This window comes from Taurulus bubalis (genome assembly GCF_910589615.1).
Source record: "Taurulus bubalis genome assembly, chromosome: 14".
Lineage (NCBI taxonomy): Eukaryota > Metazoa > Chordata > Actinopteri > Perciformes > Cottidae > Taurulus > Taurulus bubalis.
The window spans coordinates 14,985,916-15,010,209 of record NC_136602.1 but is presented as its reverse complement, the minus strand read 5'-3'; the positions used below and the strand labels follow the sequence as shown (position 1 = coordinate 15,010,209).

The 24,294-nt window shown below is 39.8% G+C and overlaps 1 protein-coding gene across 1 annotated transcript in view; it reads left to right on the top strand.

Annotated features, from left to right (window-relative positions):
- eys (eyes shut homolog) overlaps positions 1–24,294 on the top strand; it is a gene marked incomplete at both ends in the record, with an annotated part of 160,841 nt that overhangs the window by 53,502 nt on the left and 83,045 nt on the right. The window contains 7 exons of the mRNA XM_079229546.1: positions 2,006–2,203; positions 3,858–3,979; positions 7,050–7,171; positions 8,011–8,270; positions 20,496–20,592; positions 21,011–21,118; positions 22,541–22,686. Of these exons, the coding sequence (XP_079085672.1) occupies positions 2,006–2,203; positions 3,858–3,979; positions 7,050–7,171; positions 8,011–8,270; positions 20,496–20,592; positions 21,011–21,118; positions 22,541–22,686 (1,053 nt within the window). The remainder of the gene's footprint in view (positions 1–2,005; positions 2,204–3,857; positions 3,980–7,049; positions 7,172–8,010; positions 8,271–20,495; positions 20,593–21,010; positions 21,119–22,540; positions 22,687–24,294) is intronic.

Here is a 24,294-nt window from a genome sequence, read left to right as displayed (position 1 = left end):
GTGGAAATGATCAGTTCTGTGAAGTTGAAGTAATAAATCGGTCTATAAAATATATATATATATATATATATATATATATATATATATATATATATATATATGTATTTATTTAGGTTGTGATGTGTGCATTTGTGAAACAGTTTTACACATGTTCAAATTGCTCTATATCTGTGTGTCGGTTTGTGCACGAAATTGTGAATACCCAAAATTACAAAAGAGTTGTCTGTCCGTCCGTTCCATTCTCATGAACACGGTTTCTCAGGAACAAATTAAGGATCTTTCTTTAAATTTGACGCAAACATCCAACTGGACTCAAGGAAGAGCTGATTAGAATTTGTTGGTCAGAGGTCACTGTGACTTCACAAAACCGTCCATAACTCAATAGTTGATAAGCTAATTATACCAATTTCACACCAACAGAATAAAATAATGAAGTGATGACATTTTGGACAGACATGGATGTAAACTGCAACATGACTGATTAGTGGAGGTATACAACTAAGAGGTGGTCATTCTAGTTTTTATTTGTAGATCATGTTATATACACAACATTTCACTCAATAAGAAACTAGTAATGCTTCACTGCGTAGTGTATAACTGGCTAATTGCTTTTGGAAGTATTTACAATATTAAAGTATCAAGTTTCTATGGTATGTGCTGACATAGCCAGAACTGAACTGTACGTTGGATGACTGTGGCTCAGTGGTAGAGCAGTTTCGTCCTTCAATCAGGTGATTGCCGGTACGATCCCCGGCTCTGCTAGTCCATGTCGATGTGGTCAAGACACTTAACCCCAAATTGCTCCCGCATGCTGTGCCATGCGGTGTGTGAATTTGTTTGAATGTTAGTTAGAGTCCTGATGGGCATGCAGGGTGGGCCCTGTCATCAGGGTGTGAATGGGTGAATGATGACATGTAAAAGCGCTTTGAGTGGTCGGAAGACTAGAAAAGCACGAGACAAGTACAGTCCATTTACCACCATTTAATCAGCTGTGGCTACGACATCTTGCTGGCTCAGCCAAAAGCAATGATGTGCCTTATATATATTTTTAATTAAAGCATTTAGAACCTATTAGAGTTCAGAAATTCCATCTCCAAAAAAGCAACTGATCATTGCTGATAATTTTTGAAACGGTCGGAATGTCTCTTGACGTGTTTCTTCTTGTAACTGTTTTTACAGAAATCATCAGAGGTACCCAATGTGTTTTGTCAAATGTTTTATGTTTTGCAACATTGAAAGCTTTTTCTTCACTCCTTTAACGTGCATTGCATGGGCTGATTCTTTTTCATCACTGCTTTGTGAAAAGAAATGATGTATATGCATGTTCTTTATTTCTTGTATTTGATGCAATTCAAATACTACAGATGTATGCATGCATCTAAATATCACGATGTCTTGTACTTTAATTTGTCTGTACAGTTCTGTCAGTTTGCTAAAACAAAGTGATTGTTAAGTGCCGCAGACATCTTAATATTGCAAACTGTAACTTTCAGTTTGTGCAGGTGTGTTTTTATGAGTTGTTTTAAATGGGAGGGCAAGATGACTGCCAATTGGAATTGAGGATGGAGACTATGCATTTGGTTATGGTATTGTTACAAGCAAAAAGCTTGTAATGTTGTAGGTACTGTTATTACATCAGCCATTTCATTTCCAATGTTCAGTCACTGAAATGGTCAAAACTGTTCTAAAATACATCCAAAACAGCAACCAGAGTGTTCGACTCTGAATATACTGTATATATATGTGAGGATAATCTGCGGTTGAAGAAAGTGACTTTGGATCAGCATCTACTGGAACATGTTTTGTGTTCAACTATTCCTCTCTGTTCAATGAGTAATCTTGACACAGCATGTAATCTACCACATGGATGGGTTAAAGGAATCATACAATAGGAGAATAATCTTTAGCAACCCCAGAATGACAGGTCCATTGCATTTCTAAAGAGATGGTTGTATTGTTGTCTGCTGGGTGGTTCTCTTACGTGCATTTCTTTGCCTCACTCCAGGTCATAATTGTGATTTCTTACCCTGTGAGGCCAGTAATCCATGTGAGAATGGTGCAGTGTGTGTTGAGGAGTTGGATCAAGCCCATTTCCCTTTGGGTTTCCGCTGTCACTGTCGCCGAGGCTTCACTGGTTCCCGCTGTGAAATCAATGTGGATGAGTGCAGCTCCAACCCCTGTTTTCACGGCTTCTGCTATGATGGTAAGACACAGCCTATCCGACCAAAATGCTTAATAACAGGCACTCGAGATGGAAGCTAACCTCTATGTGCGCGCACACACACACACACACACACACACACACACACACACACACACACACACACACACACACACACACACACACACACACACACACACACACACACACTGGGCATTTGTCAAATTTAGTTCCGCTCACTTACAGTCTGACAGGCAGTTTTCAATTAGGTGACCATTGCAGCTAATAGGAGTGTTATGAGAGTGGAGTTATCCCATCTGATGTGAGGATCTAGGACATTATCTGCTGAAGTAGGCTTGATTAGTTTCTTAACATAAGTGTAGAAGTAAATCAATTTAGCATCACTGCTGTGTGTTTTCATTTAAAAGGAACATAATACTATCAAAGAATATTGTCTGTCTTCTTGTGGCTATTTGATAAGATATTACCCCTATTTATTCCATCTCTAGAATAAGGTATCACAATCTCAGTGATCTAAATAAAAATCAAAAAGTCAAGATACCAATTTAAAACCGCACAAATCTATCTGTGATACATTTTACTTTGAGATGCCTGAAATTACTGAGCACAGGTTGTGCGGGGTCAAATCAGATTTCCCTCATCAGCAAAATATTTGTGCTGTCTTAATGCCCTCGAGCCCGCCAATGGTTTTTCAACTGGATTATGCCGGAACAAAACCGCGCTGGCAGTGGATTGCTATCGAAGAGTATCGTATCCCTCACTGTGCTGCAGTAGACCTCGGCCGGCTGTCTTGACTAATCTTCAGTGCAGCCAGTGCACCTTCGGTTAGTGTGGCAGGCCTCTAGGACCTATTGGCCGGCGCTCAGCAGCAGCAGCAGCCAGCCAGCCACCAGGGAGAGCACTGCATAGCCACAGTGGTTGAGATGAGTAATGCTGCTGCCACCCAGGACCTTAAGCATTTAATGAGAGTAATAGCAGCTACACGCACCAAGACAGAGTGACAGCATAGATTACGTGGTAAATCTTTGGGATAATGAAGAATCCTGGGACCCTGACTGGGGAAGTAATAAATTCACTCCTGTAAGAAGTGCAATTACCTCTGTCACTGGCTGCCTGTACACCAGTGTTGTGTTGGAGAAACAGAATGATGCATCCCACTTTAGCGTCATTAATAATTAAGGAAAGGCAGGAATGGATTTTTTGACGGGGAAGATTCTAGCTTCTGATGGAAGAAATTGGCACATTTGTAACATCTGAATAAAGAATGGCCCCTGAAATGTGCTTCTTCCCATTGTTGTACTGCTTTTCCTCTCATTCAGTGTGTTGAGAATGTGAAAACTAATGACAAGGAAGAGGGGAACGAGGAAAGTAGTAGGAGAAAAGGGACTGACTGGCTAGTGTGTGTGTGTGTGTGTGTGTGTGTGTGTGTGTGCGTGTGTGTGGGGGGGGGTGATATAACCTGTCACATAGATTAGATTTAGCAGCAACAGGTTTGACTGATCCAGCACAAGGCCTTTATTTCAATCGTCACATCCATTTAAAAATGAAATCACAGTGGAGGATTGTGCTTCATAGCCATTATTAGCGCGTACCTGTGTTATGATGTTGATCTACTGAGAGTCGAGTAAATTAGTGTATGATGTGAGCTGTAACTGTCCTACTGATCTCGTTTCAGTTGTAGATGGCTTTTACTGCCTTTGCAATCCTGGTTTTGCTGGGCTGAGATGTGAGCAAGACATTGACGACTGCGTGAACAGTTTGTGCAGCACCAACTCGATATGTAAGGACCTCCATCTGGTAAGTAGAAACACTTTTAATTTGGCAATATAATGGCCTGATATAATAGCTATTAAAAGGCTTTAAAATGGCACATTGTCCTGTAAATCACCACAACTCTTTGGATAGCACTCCAGTTTATTATAGAATATTGACAGACCTGAAACACATAAGGCTCTGCCTATTACCTTTGATGTCTGCCATGCAGTTTAATGTTTGAAAGCATTTTTGTCACAGTAAAATATAAACAACTGTGCAATAACATGAAAAGTTATGTATTATTAAAAATAATTAAAAATATGGCGATATGATTCTGGGCTCTGCTACAGCTGTACAACGATCAGGTTTATATATTCAAGGCAAATCCGGCAGATTGTATTGGCCCTATTGGGAAGGAGGAGATGAAAGTACGTTTCAAGTGTCAGGTTTCTGGGTGAAACAAGGAAAGGAACAGGACATGTCTCATAATGTTGAATGAATGCACCTCATTATTTTATCTCCTAACAGACAAATCATGCCAATTATAACATTTATTCCTGGTGGCCTGAGTTTTAAATGTGTTAAAATGACCGAAAGGTTCCTAAAGTACACTTGGAAAAGCACACAGGAGGTTTTTTGCAGATAGATGTTTCATTTTAGGATTCACAAGTTGATACTTCTTTATTTTAGATTTTTGCATTGTGTTGGCTCATCTACAACTATATCTAGTTGCAGGGTTTGCCCTTCCTGACTATGTCATGCATCGGCACAGAAAGGAAATTAAGAATGCATATGTCAAAACAGCCACTCATAAGTTGTCCTCTTTCTGAAAAGATACACTACATTTGCAGCTTCACCTTATATAGTTGTAGCTAAGCTAATGTAGAGTTTGGATTGAACTTCAGTGGTAGGATGAACAGGACAGTCCTGGTCTGCCTTCTAGCTGCACGCCTCAGTTGATTTTCTGTTTAAGCCTTGTTGAAATAATGAGTGAAAACTGAGTTTGTGAAATTTAGGCTGTACATCAAAGATCAAGTAATTATCTAAATGCTGATTGCTTCTAGTTCATGTTATACCACGCATGTCTGCTTCCAAAGATGCACACACTTGGGTTTAAAAGAACATTTTAAGACTTTTGTTTTTTTGCAAGAAACAGCTCTACCTCTGTTTTTAAGTGTGCTTTTAGCCTTTAACATTGATCTGTTTCAGCTGCAAAAAGGCCTTGGGAGCTGCATGCTGCTTACAAACTGTGCAATGAGTACCAGGGGCCTTTTTTTCCAACAGCTGCTTATTTGCTAACAGATTGCAGTAGTGAAGCAGATGTGTCGTAGATAAAGTCTTCTCCTTTGGACAAAGACAGATAACTTTGTGTGTACAGTATAGTCTACACCTAATGTCTGGGTTTAAAATAAGTTTGCACTTAGTGCATAATGTGTGTATGAACGATGAGATCTATGTAACACAATAAAAGCATGTTTCGCTTGTCTGCCCTTACGGAGTCTCGGAGGAACCACATAATGAGGAGAAAAGAAAAAAAAATAATACAGAACCTTTCATAAGTATTCAGTGGGTAATACTAATTTTCTGAGACAACAAAGGTCATTTTTAGGTTTTCATTGGTCAATTTCTAATATTCATCAAAAGCAAACTAGCATGTTTTGTTGCTGTCAAGAATCCTTAGTTTCAAGAAAGTGCTACTGTAGCAATTTGAGGATAACTGAAGGACACATGCTCATTTTCTCTCTATATTGTGAAATAATCAACAAGGGATTCTGTGACAGGGTTTCAAAATTGCCCCAGCACAAAATCCTGGTGAGAACATCCAGTGTAATTTTCTGGGATAAAGGGAAAACTCCCAATCCAAAGACAAAAGGACACATAAGAAGGGTATTGGGTGTGATATGAGGGCTATAACGAAATTTCAACCAAAATGTTTTCGTCATGCTGTTCTCTGTTCTCTACAGTGTCTAGTTTTTTTTCTCCACTCATTGTTCAAACTGGGACAGTTTTTGGAAACCTCTCAGCATAGTCTTGTTTACAGTGCAGCTATTCCTCTCTCCGAACACCATGTCCCACAGAGCTTTAGCTTATTTTGGAGAATTGCGGTCCCTGAAGGTGACTTAGCAGCAAAATGAGATTATGTTCTATTGCCAGGGGTAAGGAATAGGAGTCTCCTGGAGGTATCTAATTTATCAAGAGATGACGGCATTTCCCCCCACCTTCACCACCAAAGAGCCCACAGTGTACAAATTATATCAGACAAAGTTTAACGGCTCCCCTCCAGTGTATGAAATACAGATTAGCATGTATTCAACCAGCAGCAGCCGGGACCTTCAGACAGGATCTTGGCAACGAGGAATCCTGAAAAAACCTTGACCATATGACTTCCTTCATCTTGTATGCAAAGAGGAATTTAAATTAACCAGTACCTTGGAAAGTAATAGACAACAAGCCATTCATCTCCTTTGCCATGATTAATTATCATAATGCAGATTGCAAAGATGAAATAAAGAACAAGCTGTTCCCATACTGCTCTGAATGGAGGAATGAACAAGATTAGCAATGGCCGCAGCTACATATATAAATCTGTTTCTGGATGTACAGTAGAAACAACATGTTTGCATGTCTATGATAATTGATTTTCTCATATTGTACGCTTGATAAAGGCTTGTACGGTATACCTTGGCTGGCACGAGGGTAAAAAAAAGGCTTGCATATTATCCAGAGGGTGGGTGGTAGGAGGAATACATCTGCATGGCAGTAATGTGGAAATTTAAGACGAGCTTGACACTTTCAGTTTAGACAGTTCTCAACAGCAAAAAGCTTTTTTTGAGTGGGAGTTTTTTTCCTGAAATATTTTTGAGCATATTAAGCATTGTGCCTGTGTTGACTAAAATGTAATGGGTATAAATGAGCAAACAAGTAAGTGTCAGCATGCCCTCTGAACAACTTAATGAACCGCTTCCATATGTATATACGGTCATTTTCTGTTATATTAATGGTGTGTATTGGTATTATTATATTACTACACCAAGACCACCAAGTGCAGATTCTGTGTCACTATATTTCGATGGTATTCTAATTGGGTTTCCTTTTTTTTGTTGTATTGCAGAGTTATGAGTGTGTGTGTCACTCTGGCTGGGAGGGAGAATTCTGCCAACAAGAAATTGATGAATGTTTATCGCAGCCCTGCAAAAACCACGCCACCTGCACAGACCTCCTCAACAGCTACAAGTAGGTGTGCGAGTCGACCCGAGGGTGCCGTCCTCAAAAGGTGCATCAGTCACTTAATAAATGCAGAAAAAGAAGCCGTTCAGAGATAGCAATATGTCCTTCCACCGGCAGCGGAGATAATGAATTGCAGATGGCAGGTAAAACAAATGAGTCAATCAATGGCTCACAGCATGAAAAGGTTTCAGGGGATCTGTGACTCATTGGAGGAAAAAGCTGGTGTATCTGCTCCAGCTAATGCCCTGCTCTCACTGGGGAGACGTAAAACTGCTTCAGGTAGAAAAGTTGTGAGATGAAAAGGAATGCAAGGCGGAGTGGTTGGTAGTGCTCGGGTACTCACTGCCACCAAGTGGAATATTCACCCGCCTTAAGAGCAGATGCTTCAGAAATCTCTGTTTCTCTGTCCCCGTCTCTCTCTCTCCGTCTGTGTCTAGCATGCATACATTTCCATTTAATCCCCACTCAGTGCTCTAACCTCCTGTATCCTACATTCAGCTGTCCAGAATTAAAAGCAGCTCTAGACTAGTAGTTCAATTAACCTTTAAATTCCCTGCACTGTCTTCACACAAAGATCCAAGAGTGCTGTGCCAATACATGGACTGAACCGCTGTGTACTTGTGTAAAAATGTGTGCTGTGGACCATTTCAATTGTTGTGGTAGCTTATCCGCAGCACCCCACTGTACCACTGCTATTTTCATTTTTTGCACGTTTTTTTCCCAGAGTGAATGACCCCCTTAACCCTTAGAATACTACACAATAATTGTTTATTTATTTTGTATTCATTTTAATTCATGCTGAAATGACCTCTACAGTGCCACATCTCCTCTCTGGTGTCTCCAAGGTGTTTGTGCTCGCCAGGCTGGACAGGTGTGGACTGTGCAGAGGATGTGGATGAGTGTGATTCTGGGCCCTGTCTAAATGGAGCTCAGTGTCAGGAGTCAGAGGTACCAGGGGAGTTTTCCTGCACCTGTCCCCCCTTCTTCAGTGGCCCCGTGTGCAACCAGCCCTATGACCCCTGTGACCCTCTCCACAATCCGTGCCTGCACAACTCAACCTGCCTGACACGCTCCAATGGAACCGCCTCCTGCAGATGCCCAGCTGGTGAGTGAGCACACCGGTGCAGCCTCATACTAATAGTGCTTTTTTTAGCCCACTTTATAAGTGTAACTACACCATGTTGTTCAATAGGTCACTAATACGTAGACAATCTGCACGTTTTAAATACTTTCAAAATGACAAAACAAACAAAAGTTATATATTTACATCATATATCAAGAAGGTTCGAGCAGAGAAGATAAAACGTATTCCTATTACAGTTAACCAAGCTTTGTTTGTATATCCACTCTGAAATGTATGAGGTTTTCGAAAAAAGTTACTATTTCAGCAGACGAGAAGTGTTTTCTTGTGCATGTACTCCTGACACCTCTGAAAAACAACCGTGAAGGTTTTCCTTCAGGGATGATTTAAAGTGATTAAATGCATTGTTTTTCTTAACATGCTTAATTTATATTTGTTTTGGACTGGTTTATTAGTCCATTGGTTCTCAACCTTTTTTGTACCCCCTTTGAAATATTTGTTCAGCCAAGTACCCCCTAACCAGTGGAAAAAAAATATGTAATACACAGTGCTGTGCCATCAGTGTCTGGTTTAATATAGAATATATACAATTATCTACATGAATTTATACTTACATTGTATTGAATAATGTATTAAATAACTATTTTTAAAGGATTTTTTAAATGGATGCTAATATTTAATATATCTTTTTTTATTTTATCTCACGTACCCCTGGAGTGCCTACACGTACCCCCATTTGAGAACCACTGTATTAGTCCATGCAGCTGGATTCTGGGGTGGTAAGGATGAACTCTGGTTTACAAAAAAAGTGCTGTTTGTGTTGATTGCAATACATTTCCTGGATTTTCACACATTTTCCATTCTGTTTGTTGCAAAGTATGGTCAGCCGGTTTACTCCTTGCGAAAACAACTTGCCTCCTGCTTTATCTTGGGTTGATTTCCCCTGACCAAAACTAGTTAAACCCCGTGGCGGCTGCGTTGTCCACGGTGCATCTACTGCTCGTGTGCTACATACTGGGCTGTATATTCAGCGTGCATGCATCACACACTGCCCCCTCATAAAGTGCGATCATTATTCATACAACCAGTACCTTGCAGGGGAGAGAGCCAACACCCCAGATCAAAATCAGCAGCCTTTTGTTTCATTAAAATTACTTTAAAAATCTACATTACATAAAGCCTATAGTAGCTTATTTTGGCTAGATCCTATTAGCATAATTTGTACTTATCAGCACTCGATACATGCGACATATCATTGCAATCAAGTCCTGATTAAACAGTTCTTTCTCTTTTGCATTAACCTGTCACTCACTTCCCTTCCTCTCAGTCGTTAACTGTTCAAACAAGTCATCTGGGTAAACCCATTAGCTCCCATCACCGTGGCAAAAGATAAAAGCCCTTTTAACCCTGCCTCTTAAACTTAAAATGTTTTGGTCACAGCAAGCACATTGACGTAAAGACCAGTCAGCGTTTCCGTTGAACATTGTGTTACAACTGTAAATAGGAATAGATTGGATAGAATATAGATTTTTGTATTGAACGTACACTATTTTAACTAATAATCTTACATGAAATGTCATGATGTATACATTGCATGGTAGATTTCACAATAATTCATGGCTCCAAAATGAATAAATCCTTTGGCTTTACCTACTCTTTTTAAAATATCTGGCTGTTCTACTATAAAAGCCTTTTAATCTAATCATGTTTCATGATTTATTTTTATTTTGATCCCTACTCGTCAATGAAATGACTAAATACAAAAGCATGTTCATAATGTGGCAAACAAAGCAGATTTGACTGGTCCTCTGGTGCAGTGTTCAAAGGTATGCGCCACAGGCCATTTAATGAACCTCACGTATACTTGATGATTAAAAGATGTCGTCTCATCCCTCGTGGGAATTCAAGCTGCGGTCAGATATGCAGTTGTGTGACAATGACGAGTACAGTTAATGACAATTATTTTATGGTGAGAGAAATAATTTAAAAAAAATCAATAGAAACAACTTGCCACCCTTGAAGAACAATTCACTTCTGCACTGCTATGTATATGCTCAGTATGTGCAGAAATTGACATATGTTACCATAGTATGGCTTGATATACAATGTATTGCCCATTGTAACAGGCTGAGTATGTCACTGAGTATTGCCACTAAAAAGGAATTGCATGAATACAAATTTAAAAGCGTTGAAACAGTTGTCTTTTTTGTAAGTACATGTATCATACTAGTTGTACTCTGGCTCCTTCACATGCCCACGCACTCATTCAGAAATGGTTCAGGTATACGCATTCAATGACACATATTTTATACTCACACACACACACTTAAGAAATTCAACACATGAACATCTATTTCAATTCAAATTCACAAGCTCTGTCAGTGTTATACGAAAATACAAATACTAGTAGGAGCATTTACAATGACCAGTGCTGAAATGACCTATTAAACAGTAAGCCGCCTGATAGCTGATGACTTATAAACATTATAGTGTTTTAGTATTCAAATTTATCAGCGTGCAGGTGAAAATAATGTTGTGCTGTACCTAATGGCATGATCGGCGCCGAGATGAAAAGATGTTTCCAGATATAAATAGAGCGACTGGGTTCGTTTCAGAAGGCTTCCTTGGAGAGGAATAGGAAATTAGGTGCTGGCTGCATACATTAAACCGAGAGCTTTGCGTGGGCTGGGTCGTCTTCACTTCACACAAGTATTGTGACTCACTACTCTCCATTATTATACACCATAAATCCTTCCTACATAGCTACTACTCAACAAACGCAGAGCTGTTATACGAGCCGTGGCTTGATCCCAGTGCAACAATTTTACAGACTTGTTATTTACCGTTCAGTGTAGGTTATTTGTCAAGGAAATTGTGTAGGCTTTACATTATTCCCAGGCCGAATTAAATTGAAATCTCGCAGCCAGATTTACTGCTGCAAGCAAATATCATCCCACACACTCGAGAGGGACACCACACAGAAATCTTATCAAGGTTAATTCGTAATAAAATAATATCCAATAAGCCATTTTAGCCATGGCATAGTTTTGCGTTTTTGCATGGTGTGCGGTAGAAGTGCAGGGGACGAAAATGAACTGAAATAAGAAGCTGAGATTTTTAATCTCATCTTCTTAATAAATTACATGAAATGGCACACGTCTCATTCAAAGACTTTGGTTGTTTATTTGGCACAGAATGCAGTATGGTAGCCGTGTACTTATAACAAGCTCATGTGCACGACTACACTGCATTACAATGCAAAATCTCTCATTTTCTAGATACTGTCTCTTGAGTAATGAAATGAAAACAATATAGTAACCTGCCCAAATGTCACATGCCACCATTCCAATATATGGGCACAGTTGGAAACGGTTAGAAAAGCTGCACCATGATAAAACATGCCTCAGGTTGGACATTAAGGCGTGTGCTTTTAAGGAGGTGGTATTATGGAACATCAGTTCTCGAGACCAGGGGATCTCATTATTTTGTCACTTAAGGTACTTGAGGTGTTAAAAAAAAAAAAGAAACAAAATCATAAGAAAGAAGGAAAAATAAACTGTGCAGTAAACATAGGTTATGCCACTGTCAGCAGTAATGACCAAAATACATATTCTGCTAAGACTCACCCTTCACTGACTGCCATTATGAAATCCGAATTTAATATATTCAGGGTAATATTTCCTCACCACACTACTAGCACAGGGTTTCACCCAAATCCTTTTTTCATAAAAAAAACAATGCATTTTGCGTCACTGCATTCGAGGGAACGTTAGCTAGCTAATAGTGGAAAAACACTCTTATGATGATGTTGTGATTGGCGTGGTGATATTTAAATGTAACTGGTCATGGCAATTATGCATTTTAATTTACGTATAAAACTATTAACCTTGTGTATGACCAAAAAAATATGTATTTTATTGTTTTAATCTCATCGATTTGGCAGTACCTCCGCCGCCCACTAGGTCGTGCTCTGAGGCCCACCAGTGACAATTTTGATATATAGATATGTTGTGTCAGAGGAGGTGGTGGGTCAGTACATATATCATTTTTATTGTATACGTCAGCCGACAAGTAATAATAAATCTCAGTATACATGGTGAAGGTATGTTTGAGATAATTAAGTGTTGTTGTTACGTCGTTTGTCCACCAGAGAGCACTGACATGATCATTTTGGAACTGTTAAATTTCCCGCTCAGTATATAAAAAAACTATAATTATGTAACAATATATTATTGTTATATTTTTAGGTTTCTATAATATATATATTGGTAACAGCCTAAAAAATCCAGTATTGGCCGGGCACTGGTTATATACCGTAAAGTGATTTGAAAACTATTTGACCTTTTGCTCAAAATACAAACGTTACCAATTTGCTTATCGTAATAGACCTAGTACAGCCATAGTCATGACAATTAGTGCATATGGAACATCTTGCTTAAAATGCTTCACCTTTTTTTTTATCTGCTGCTACTGAATTTGTTCTAAAGTTAAGTGTGCGGCCATAGTTTTCCCAAGACACTTCACTAGACTATCAGTCTCACAAAAAAAGGTGTGGCGACTTTAGTGTTTGTCAGTTCAACAGGAACTAAAAGGTTGCCATTAGGAGGTTCCTACCGGGAGTAGCATTAAAGGGATTTGTAAAACAGTGGAAAAAGAGTTTTGTCTACATAGGTATACTGTGAAGACCTGGGGGCCAGAATAAAACCAGAGCCAGCTGAAATAATTGTCTTAAAAGAAGATATAAAGGAAGCAGTTATCCTCTCGTGATTGGAGAGGGCTCCTGTAGTTTGTTCTTCCTCGCAGTGACACTCTACTGAAGCTCTGGCCAGGAGGCCTAAGTCATCCTGCCTGTCCAGCACAGATGTTCCACTTTCCTCTTAATGAGGAGCCTCAGCAGGGAGCGCCGAACCTAATAGAAGAGCAACCTTAAAATGGGAGAGTTAGGTTAGAGTTCAGGATGAGGGTTACTGGCCGACAACCACAACAAATGAAACAAACATGTATAGCACCACTCCCCACGGATTACGGCACATGGCAGAGTTCTGAATACACAATCTATACAGTCGGCTTGAGTGTCCTTGCATGTGTAACCTGCAACATCCTGGGTTGAAATGTGATCTTGAATCTTTGTTTCATGTCTGTAAAGGCTGTCTTGTTTAGTCTGTCTAGGATACATCCACTTGAGCAAAAATAACCGGTCTTGGCTTTTTTAATTTAATTCAAAACGTGCAAGCTTGTTGGTAGAATAAAACTTGTTTGTTCACTAACTGACATAGACTTTGATGTGAAAGCGAAAAATAACTGTCATTAAAATATGTTACACATCGAGTCTAAGGAGCTTTTTTTTTTTTTTACTGTTTCTGTTATAATCAGCATCGCCGCCTCAAAGTGTGTTTACACAAACAATCCACAACACAACTAATTCAACCATCACAAGTCATAGATGTAGAAACACAGAGGTTAATCCGAAAAGAACAAAATAATCATAATGCAATGCCAGTATAGTGAATTAATTCAGAAGCATTGTGTGGTCCTTTTACATGCAAAAAGCATTTGGTCTCCATGGCTCAGAATGTCCCCGGAGGAGTTCCTGGCCAGATGGAGAGCAAACGTCTTTATTTGCATAGCATGCTACACTAGCCTTCACCTTCCACAGGATTGAGATTGTGTCCTACCAAACAGTTGGTTAATGAGCTACTGTGAAGCTGTGCCAACATGAGAGCTGACACATACCTAATATGTTTTTGAAAAAGATGTGCTGGAAATATATTGTTGCCAAAGATGTGTTGAAAAGGTCTGTCCTCGCTGCATTCATTTTAAGTGATTATATTTTTTTTATAGAGGAAGTAGACAATTGCCTTATAGTAGATGTGTTTCAATTTATAAACCAGCTGCCCTGGCAGATGTATGATGATATCACTGTCCTTTTTTTCTAGTATCAGTAACGTGATATAGAACACAATGCCTAAATACATACTACGGATCAACTGATCTTACTGCATTTCTTAATTGTCTTACTGCATTAAGTTCATCATCTTTATGCATTCTAGACACATTTTTCATGCAAGTCACTTTTACCGTAATTTAAGTCTATATGTTTATAACAATAATAATTTAAGTAGAAAATTAGGAAAAGTCAAATCTCATGTACAGGAGCGTCACAGATAGAAGAAGAAGCATGTAGAATATAGAGGTTACACATAACTATAAAACTACATTTTGAATTATGAATTGTATTATGATTCCTCAATTAAGCTGAATGTAACTGAACCAATACACACTGTACTGAGACAGTACGCCTCCACAAAAACATTTCTCCCCATAGTACAATTACTGAGATCAAAGATATTTCATAGACATCTTTCTCACAGTATAATAGTCCATTGCAGATGCAGTCAGTGACCATCTTTTAAGCTAAGTTCATGGCATGTAAACCATGGCTCCATTTGGATAATTGGTATCTAGTCTAATATTGTGAAAGTGAAGGCACACAGAGAGGAAACAAAATATTAAAATGTAGCAGGTGTTCAGTCTCAGTATGAGGGCGCACCCCTTCAGTGACCAAAGGTCTCAGCACGCGAGTGATATTCCATTGCTGAGGGCCAAAGGTGGTTATTTTCCTCCATTTCTGCTTTGAGACCGGTTTCCAGCCCGAACAACAGCTGCATTAAAAAAAAAAGAGTTGGAGAAAGCATCAATGACCTAGTGACCTATGATGATACCATAGTGGTATCAGCGGTTTTCCCCTCATAAAAATTCTCAGTCATTAGTAGCTTCTAACACATTGGTGTTTAACCCCTGAATGCTTCACAGCAGGTTAAAATAACCAAATCATTTATATATAAACCCGTGGAGACTGGCCACAGTGCTGACAGAACATACCCATTTTATGTAGCATAGCCAAGGGGAATGGATTTAGTCTCAGATGTTGGCCGACTCACTGAAGTCAGGGAGCGCACTCTCTACGAATGCATAGCTTCAGTTCTAGAGACCTGAGGGTTTTTTTGCCCGTTACTTTATAACATTCACTTTTATGATCAATTAGGTTAAACCTTTTAGGAATATGTCATGATATACACATTGTTTATTTTAAAAATATCGTCACTTGTAAACCTAAATATGCGTCTAATAATGCGTATGAATGTTTTTTCCCTTCATTTATTGGTGTTGGCAGACTACAGTCCCGTGCAAGCTCCACCAATCAAATGGCTGAAGGCACCCTGTGTGTAGCCTGATAGGCAAAGCTCTGGGCAAAAAACTGTCATCAAAGCACTCTCGACAGCTCATGAAACTTATTGCTGTACGCGCAGGCCAGCCAAAGGCGACCTAGATGAGTGCATCTGGATTTGTATCAAGTCAGAGGACTCTTTCATTTAGATTGTGACAGCTGGGCAGTGGAGGAAACTGTTAAGAGATGAAATAGTGGTGTACTCAAAATGTAACTAAAAAGCCTAGAATTCTGAGAAAAGTCAGAATCATGTTCGACACATTTCCTTGTGGAAAAGCTTTCCTTGAGCATATAGCCAATATTGATCATTTTTATTGATAATATATGAAGTAACAATCACATTTGTATTGAAACAAGTGCAGTGAAGTTTAAAACGTGCCTTTTTGGAACGAGGCAATTGCTTCACCCCCAGTATTAATATTATTATATGAAACTTGCATGCTCTCAAATGGGCATTAGGGGGCGACTCCTCTGGTTGCAACAATAACTCTTTGAGGAACTTACCCAACTACTAACTTGATTTATGACCTCAGTAAACATGAGTTTATGGTCTCAATCGCTCGTCTCAAGTCTTCTTCAACACAGCACGATGTTCATTTGGTAAATTATGGTCCCATTTAGAGTCACATTCCTGTCATTCTCAAATACTTTGGGAATGACAAGTGAATGTCATGTCACTTGTTCCTGGGCTTCTCCCTTCAGTGAGTACAATACCAGTACAACCGGCTGCCATTCGGCTATTCTCTGGCTCCGTGCATATTCTCCATGTTTGGTCATATTTAGACGATCTAATACTCATAGCCTTCTGTCAGGTGAAGGCTGCACATTGTCATGTAGCACTTACAACACTGGGCTATTCCATAAACTGGCAGAAGAGTCCCCCGCTCCCCACTCATTGATTTACCCGAGTGTGGATATTACCTCATTTGCTATGAAAGCAAAGCGGTCCCCAGCCAGGCTGGATGAGCTGAACGCTCTACTGTCACACATCTCGCCCACATAGTGGTGACGGCGCTGTCAGGGATGCACCTGTTAGGTACGATGTCGGCGAGCCATGTGGTGGTCCGCCAACGGATTCCTTTATGTGAAGAGAATCCTGACATGGACCTAATTAGGCACAAAAGGTGAACGCTGACCCTTACTGCGGTCAGAAATTACATACTGTTAACCCCCTTGTTTGCCATCGAGGGCTTAAGTGACGCTACATATCTCAGTGTACAGGGACCCATCCTTCTCTGGATGGGATGGAATGTGCCCGTCCAGATTGGTAGGTGGGAAATGGAGGAATCCGCCGTCTCTCCACTTGCTGAAACACATGTTCCTCTACTAAAAAACAGACATTTCATGGTGAGAACAGACAACATGACGGCGGCAGCGTACGTCAACCGGCACGTGTCATATTGTTAACATTCAGAATCAAATATATGGGCCAGCAAACCAAACCTCTAAGCAGAACGCTGCATAAAGCTGCAGACAGGGTGTTGATTCCCAGTGGGATCAGCAGTACTCGCTATCTTTTTCCATTGCCACGAGTGCCATTTGATTAAAGATAACGTTTTCTTTTTCCTTTTTGAGCCTTTAATCTCAGAGCATAGTACAACTTTTTTTTGCTTCACAGTTTGTTTTAAAAAAAAGAGCTATGGATGATTCAGTAAAGGCACACAAATGTAGCCTCTGGTGTATTTTCATTATTTAATTTTTAATGGAGGTGGTTGTCTTTAAGCTCGAGCTGTGGCTAAGTATGCGCTTGCTACAGTGAGTTAGAGGTTACTAGCTAAATATTGACATAATGTATAAAAATATGCCTGGGTCTGCAACAGCTGTACGGTTAACACATGTTAAATAAACTCAGTGTTTAATCATTTTGTGCCGTCATATGCAGTACCGATGAGGTGGTCCAGGTGTGGAGCAGCGGGGTAAATTGGATGCAGTGTCGGATGTTTACATGCAAAGAGGTTTCTATTCTTAACTCACTTATTTAAGTAACCCAGTTTTTGGTCAGTCCATGTGAAGGTCTTACAAACATGGCTGTGCCTCCTGTTCATGAGAAACACAGCTATGGTGACTAATTAGATATCTGGTTTGTCTGGCCAATTATATTTGGTTTTAATTGCCTAAATTGAGTTGTTTATTGTTTGTGGCACAGCAGTGACGATGTGTCCGCCTGCGCCAGATGTGTCTCTTTTTACAGACAAAGAATTCTGGGGTGGATGAGAATAGAACATAGATTTATTTCAGGTTTTTTTTATGTTAGAATATATATATAAATAAATTGTTCGACCAGAACTCAACACCGACAGAAAACTTGAAGGTTTGTTTTGGTTTTTAGCATAAAAATAATTCACAGATTAAGAGTCTGACATGTGATATACTGTCTGACAGCACTCTGATGACACCTCAGACAAACACCGTAACCTATATTGCACAAACTGCGGGTGATATCATTGAAAACCCCCCTTGAGAAACCTTTACTTCACGCTGACAGCCACTTTGACTAGACTATAGTCACAAATATAGCCGTCCTGACCAAAATTCACATTCCTAAAATGAACATATCACTCATATTTCAATTGAAACGTCCATCAAAGTTAGTTTGCTATCCACTGGGGATTAACCTCCTCGAAGACATCCGCCGGCATGAGCCGTGATCACATACTGTAGCTCCAGCCAGATGATGGAATGACTACGTACGCACACGCCCTGGGTATCCCTCTCTGTACTCTGTCAAAGAGAAGCCTCCAGTCACTGCTCAGTGGCAGAAGATGCATTACATTGCGGTGACATTCGAAATAGTCCCTGTGGTGCTCCACTATTGCTTTGACTGACAGACCAGCTTGGGAAACCGGTGCTGTCCCATAATTCACCAGATGCTCTGTGCTCTCTGTGGTCTAACAGATTCCCGCTCACTCTGACATCCCAAAAAGCACAGAGCTGCGTCAGTGTTGCTGTCATACCTTTTTTTTTTCATTAGAGTCACTCAAGGTGTATTGGAAATTGGTCTTTCTGCATTTTAAACATGATTGTCCACACATTGTTCATTCAGCAGATTCAACATGCCCAGTGAAAGTTGCCTGGAGAGCACCATCCAGTTGTTAATCCATTTTTTATTCAACACTTAATAATCAATTGTACTGACCTTCATACAGCTGGATAGCAAACCACAAATGATGGCTTGCAATTGCTCCATATATCTGCACTCAGAAATGTATGATCTATATGTATTCCTACTATCTGTTTTTTGCAGTAGAGTTTGTAAACACGCTACTACAGAGCATTATACGGTGTTATCTCCTGACATATAATATTGTTACATACATTACAGGAGAAAAATGACAAATCTAATACATGGTATTAATCAAGTGGCAATCATTAGTTAAATGGTTGTCATACTTTAATACCGGTGCATCCGTGTTTCTTTGAGATATATCATGTGATGGAAAACATTTCTTCATATTTAAGCACCTACTTAGGTTTCACATTTGCTAGGTTTAACATGTGCTTGTCCCAAAAATAATTATGAACCTCATCATTGTTAATGCAATTACTTCTCTCAGCTGATAATTTATACTTACATTAGCCAAAACTCATTATAGTTCAAATATATATAACTCTTAACTTGAAGCAGCGGGAGTGACATAATGAGACTTGGAAGTAATAAAAGCACTAACACTCATTATGAGCTAGTTGTGTTAACCCTTAGTTATTTGCTTGTATCACTTTGAATTATGTGTGATATGCAGGGACAGCACAGGAGTAGACTTTCAAAAAGAATTGCAAAACTGTACAGCAATGGAATCTTTGTATAATTGCTCACTGTATAGCAAATGCAACGTTGAATGTATGGAAGCAAATTAGGCCATAAAGAATCATTAAGCTTGTTTTGATTGCTTGTCCTTGGTGTCCTGGATAATTAGATCCGAGTGTCATACCTTTGACTTGACTTCGAACTTAACTTTAATTTTTTACATCTGAATTGAACATTTGAATTTGAGCAGTTTTAATATTGGTTTAGAATATCTGAATTTGAGAACCCAATAAATGTATATGTACTGGAATGTTTTCAATCATGAAAAAGGACTCACTGACAGAATAAAGTGTATTTATATTGCACAGGTTGATCACTTCAACCTGTGCAATATAAATACACTTTATTCTGTCTGTATATATAATATTGTTATTGTGGACTTTTATTACTGTTTTAGAGTTTATTTATATTGCTTGTTTTAAAAAATATGACGATGTCTCTTGGGTGCACTTTACCCGTTTGCTGCTGTAATCCTGTAAATGTCCCCATTGCGGGACTAATAAAGGAATATCTAAGCTAATATATATAACTAAAATGTTTCCATGATATGAATTCAGGGGTATTTTCAGAAGAGATTAAAGTTTAGTTATAAAATGTATTGCCTTTATGGCCATCATTTACGTAAAGTCAATAGTGCAGTTGGGTTTCAATTAATCTTCTTTTATTTTACTCCATAGAACTAAGTTATTTAGTTTTACTTGTTCAGCGGAAAACCGTACAGGGACCAGACTAAGACTAAGCACCAGAGGAATACCTCCGACAGGCAGAACATTACAAACTCCCCGGCTGCCTTCAAAAGTACAACACAACAGCCATGCTGATCTGCTTAGCCATCCTGCCCCTCAACCCCTAATGAGCAGGGGCAATAGAGCTCTTGGGTTTAGCCTCTCCCCCTAACTTAGCAAGATGCCCCCCTCCTCCTCCTCTCGCTCACTATCTTTCTCTCAAACACACACATGCACGGTGATGCACACAGCCACACACCTCCCAAACCACTAACCCTCAGACCAATCTGTCTGTGGCACTGAAGTATTATTAGACTTACACACTCTCAAAGGGGAAACAGTGAGTGCTGAGAGCTGGAAGATGAGATATGCTACAGGGGCTACTAGTTCCATTAAAATGGCATTCACTGGGGTCTTTGTTATCATCGGCCCAGCGTTTTTCAGGATGTAGTGGGGCTCGCTGATCCATGACCATCTCATCTATCTTTCAGGATTTGAAGGAAGTTGGTGTGAAATTGACACCAATGAGTGTAGCTCATATCCATGCCAGAACCGGGGTGACTGTGTGGACCGGGTCAACAGCTACAGGTAAAGAGGGTTATCCCTAACCAGCTCCTCATTTCTTAGTAGGCAAGAAAAAAAGTCAAACAAAATTAGTAAATCCAGAGCATCTCTACCATTATACTGTAATATTGATACACTATGCTAAACGCTTTCTTGCCCTTTCTTCAAATTGATTTTAATGGGTTTAATAATGTACCATTTTATTAAAATGAGGTGAAATTGTTAACAAAACAAATGTCCCTTAATTGCCCTTCGGTTTAAACAGTTGAAATCCATGATTATTTCCCTGTACTGTGTGTGCAATCAGACTAAATATGATGTTTAAATAATATTCAATTTCTATCGATTTTCCACACTCTGCTCATATGCGAGTGGGAAACAGATAGATCTTCTATTTTCCATTTGAGACAAAATATCAATACTAATAATTTTTCATATCCAGCTGTGATTGTAGGATGGGATTTTCTGGCCTTCGCTGTGAGGAGGACATCAATGAGTGCAACTCTAGCCCGTGCCACAACGCTGCCGTTTGTCAAGACCTCGTGAACAAGTAAGTATTAATATAATTCCTCCACATTGTTCTGTAGCGTTTTTGTATTGTGCACTTTAAAAAAACTGCACACATCAGTAAAGGCCAAGCAGCTTTAATGTCCTGCATTGGTTTTGAATGGACAATAAAGACAACGCACAAGGTCGTGATGTTTCTCTTCAAAGTGTTTATATAACAAGCCCGTCTTCATCCTTGACACACATAAGCTGCTATTCTAAAGACAGTGAGCGGCTTCAGCAGAAACACATCGTGTATCTAGATCGGACTCTACTCCACTGGTGCTTCTCTCTGCTGTGCTTAATGGGAGCCCCGGGGCTTCCGGGCTTAGTCGGACAGATGGGTAGCGAAGTCCCAGGGCCAATTTGAGTCCTAAATGGTTTGTCTCCAGTTTGTCTCCCGTCATGATTTTTCTCCCATGTGACCCAGCCCTGCTCAGAGCGCTCCCCTGATTGCACAGTCCAGGGAGTTCACATCAGGTGTGCTTTAACCTCGCTGCCCACCACAAACACACCGCACACAGCGCTATCTCCATCTACCTGACCCAACAAGCCCAATCATCTGTACCGGGGTGATGCATCAGACTCTGCAGTATACTCAGTGAGCCCTTGCTGTCTGTTTACTTTCCATTAGATACTTTTATTTATTTTTATCTCATCCACTGTATGCGGGGACCACTAATTGTTATTGACTAGCAGATTGTGACAGCCAGCGGTGCAACTGAGTGCAATAAAGAAAGTGTTAATTGTTGTGGCAGAGACGTCTCAGATCAGTTCAGCCTTTTGAATCGACGTTATGAGGCAGCACAGTTCTCTCTGTGGCACGATTAACACCATGATGTGATGTAACGGGTTTCACTGATGAAAAATGATGTCTAACTAATCAAAAGATGTAGTTTAGATTTTAGCACAGTGGTGTCTGATGGCTTGTTTTCTTATTAGCTCACTTACAAACAGAATAAGCGTTTCCTCTGAGGTGTGCGGTCAGGGGACATTAGACCCATCGACAGCTGCAGGGAGGGATTAAAATTGAGTAAACCGCATTATCGGACAGATGAAGATCTTAAGTAACAAGTCATCAAATATAATTCAAATTAGGTACACACAGGGGAACATAATTGCTGCTCTATTGTTTTTTTTATTGTTTTTTTTAAACTGCCAACAGTTTGAGAATGGAAAATGGTTTATTGGTGGGTTTGTAACACACACACACACACACACACACACACACACACACACACACACACACACACACACACACTGGAGTGTGTGCAGTTTTCACTGAGAGCAATTATATTGTATTATCTTTAAGCAATGCTGAGAACTGAACTACACACAAATAAAATATGCTCTCAATGCTGTCTGACATACTGTTCTTCATCGGATTTCACTTCATTTCCTAATGATTGAGCGTTATCTTCCTCAGGTTCCGCTGCATTTGCCCTCCCGGTTATTTCGGAACGCTGTGTGACCTGGATGTGAATGAGTGTGAGGTTTCACCTTGCCTACACGAGGGCATCTGCATCAACACGCCCGGGGGCTTCAAGTGTGTCTGTCGCCCTGGATACTCAGGTAGCTCTTTCGCCCTCAGGTGACATGAAGATCAATACGAGAGTCAAACTAAAAAGCTTATCAACACTGCTGTGGCCGAACGCTATTGAGGTACCTCTGACACAGATCTGGCTTAGTGTAAAACTGCTTTACAATACTCGCTTTTAATTAGCCCACCTGCCTCTAAAAGACACAGCGGCTGCCTTCAGTAAAAGCAGCGAGATCAATTCACATCACCTGTTTTATCTGATGAAAACATCTCGGTGTCTGTAAGTTTAATTTATTTCATTTCATCAGCTTCTTTAGTCTCGGAGCGCTAATGTTGTTTTACTTCAATCCATTTGTCGTATTTTTCCACTCATGCGGATATCAAGCTACTTTAGAGCGCGTGTGCGTGTGTGTGTGCGTGTGTGTGTGTGTGCGTGTGTGTGTGCGCGTGTGTGTGCGCGTGTGTGTGCGTGTGTGTGTGCGTGTGCGTGCGCACTAGAGCCGATTCCTGTCAGGTCCTGGGAAGATTAATTTCATTTGTCTTCCACACTGTATCATCAATTTATCCTTCCCCAGTTGAGAGGAGGGGGGGGAATCTCTGAGGTATTGCTACTCTGGAGAGCCGAACCTGACACGCATGGCCCAATTCCCACAGAAGCAGCTTTTATTATTAGGCCGCCGCACAGCACAGTACAAGTCATTACTTTTTCTGTTGCTCTAAGCTCATCTGAGGAAACAGGGTTCCCCAAGAGAGCAAGCGGCCAGAGGGTACAGTTTGGATTGGCTAAAACCAACTAGAACTCATACAAAATATTTGCTCTAGTAACATGTGTAACAGCATTGCAACTTTTTACAAAAACACAAGCGGCTTCGTTGTGCTATACTGAAGCTGTGTGCGACTTCTTTTTCTTCAAGTTGAAGAGTACATTTGCCATCTTAGGCTGATTCATCACATCTTGTTTGTGCAGCCAGATTGGAATTGATTTAAATGTTATTCTGCTTTGATGGTACGATGCGTCATCTGCTCTTTCTCTGAAATACTGTAACTCGTTGTGTCACTTGATGGTATTATCATATTATTTGCTTCAGCCATCAGGGAAGTCAAGTTTTTTTTTTTTTGCTTATTGAATGCCAACATTCATTTTGACTGTAACAGTTGAAGCTGATTAATAAATCAGTCTTGTGATATATCCACTCCCTTTCATGGGTGTGATGAAGCTATAATGACACTTCATTCCCACCTGCATCGCTATTCATATTAGATTTTCTTAGTGGTCAGTGTGTCAGTGCATCTATATTTTCTGTTTTTATACACAGCTATTTTTCCCTTTGTATGAATGCTGAGATCATTACCTGTCTTTTCTAAACTGATGGGTTCTTTTAATATTTTTTACATGTAACATGTTTGAGTTTTGAGAAATGATTGAATGATTGAAGCAAAAATACAGAACATTGTTCTATTCACATTTTTAAACGTCTCGATGACCCACATAGAAAATCGACGGATATTAAGATTAATCAAACTGCTTTTTCAATCTTTTCTAGTCTGGTTAAAATCAAGCACATGCTTAATAACAACATTAAGTTATGGCTCGACATAATCACATGCTTTAATTCTAAATGTACTGTATATACAAAATA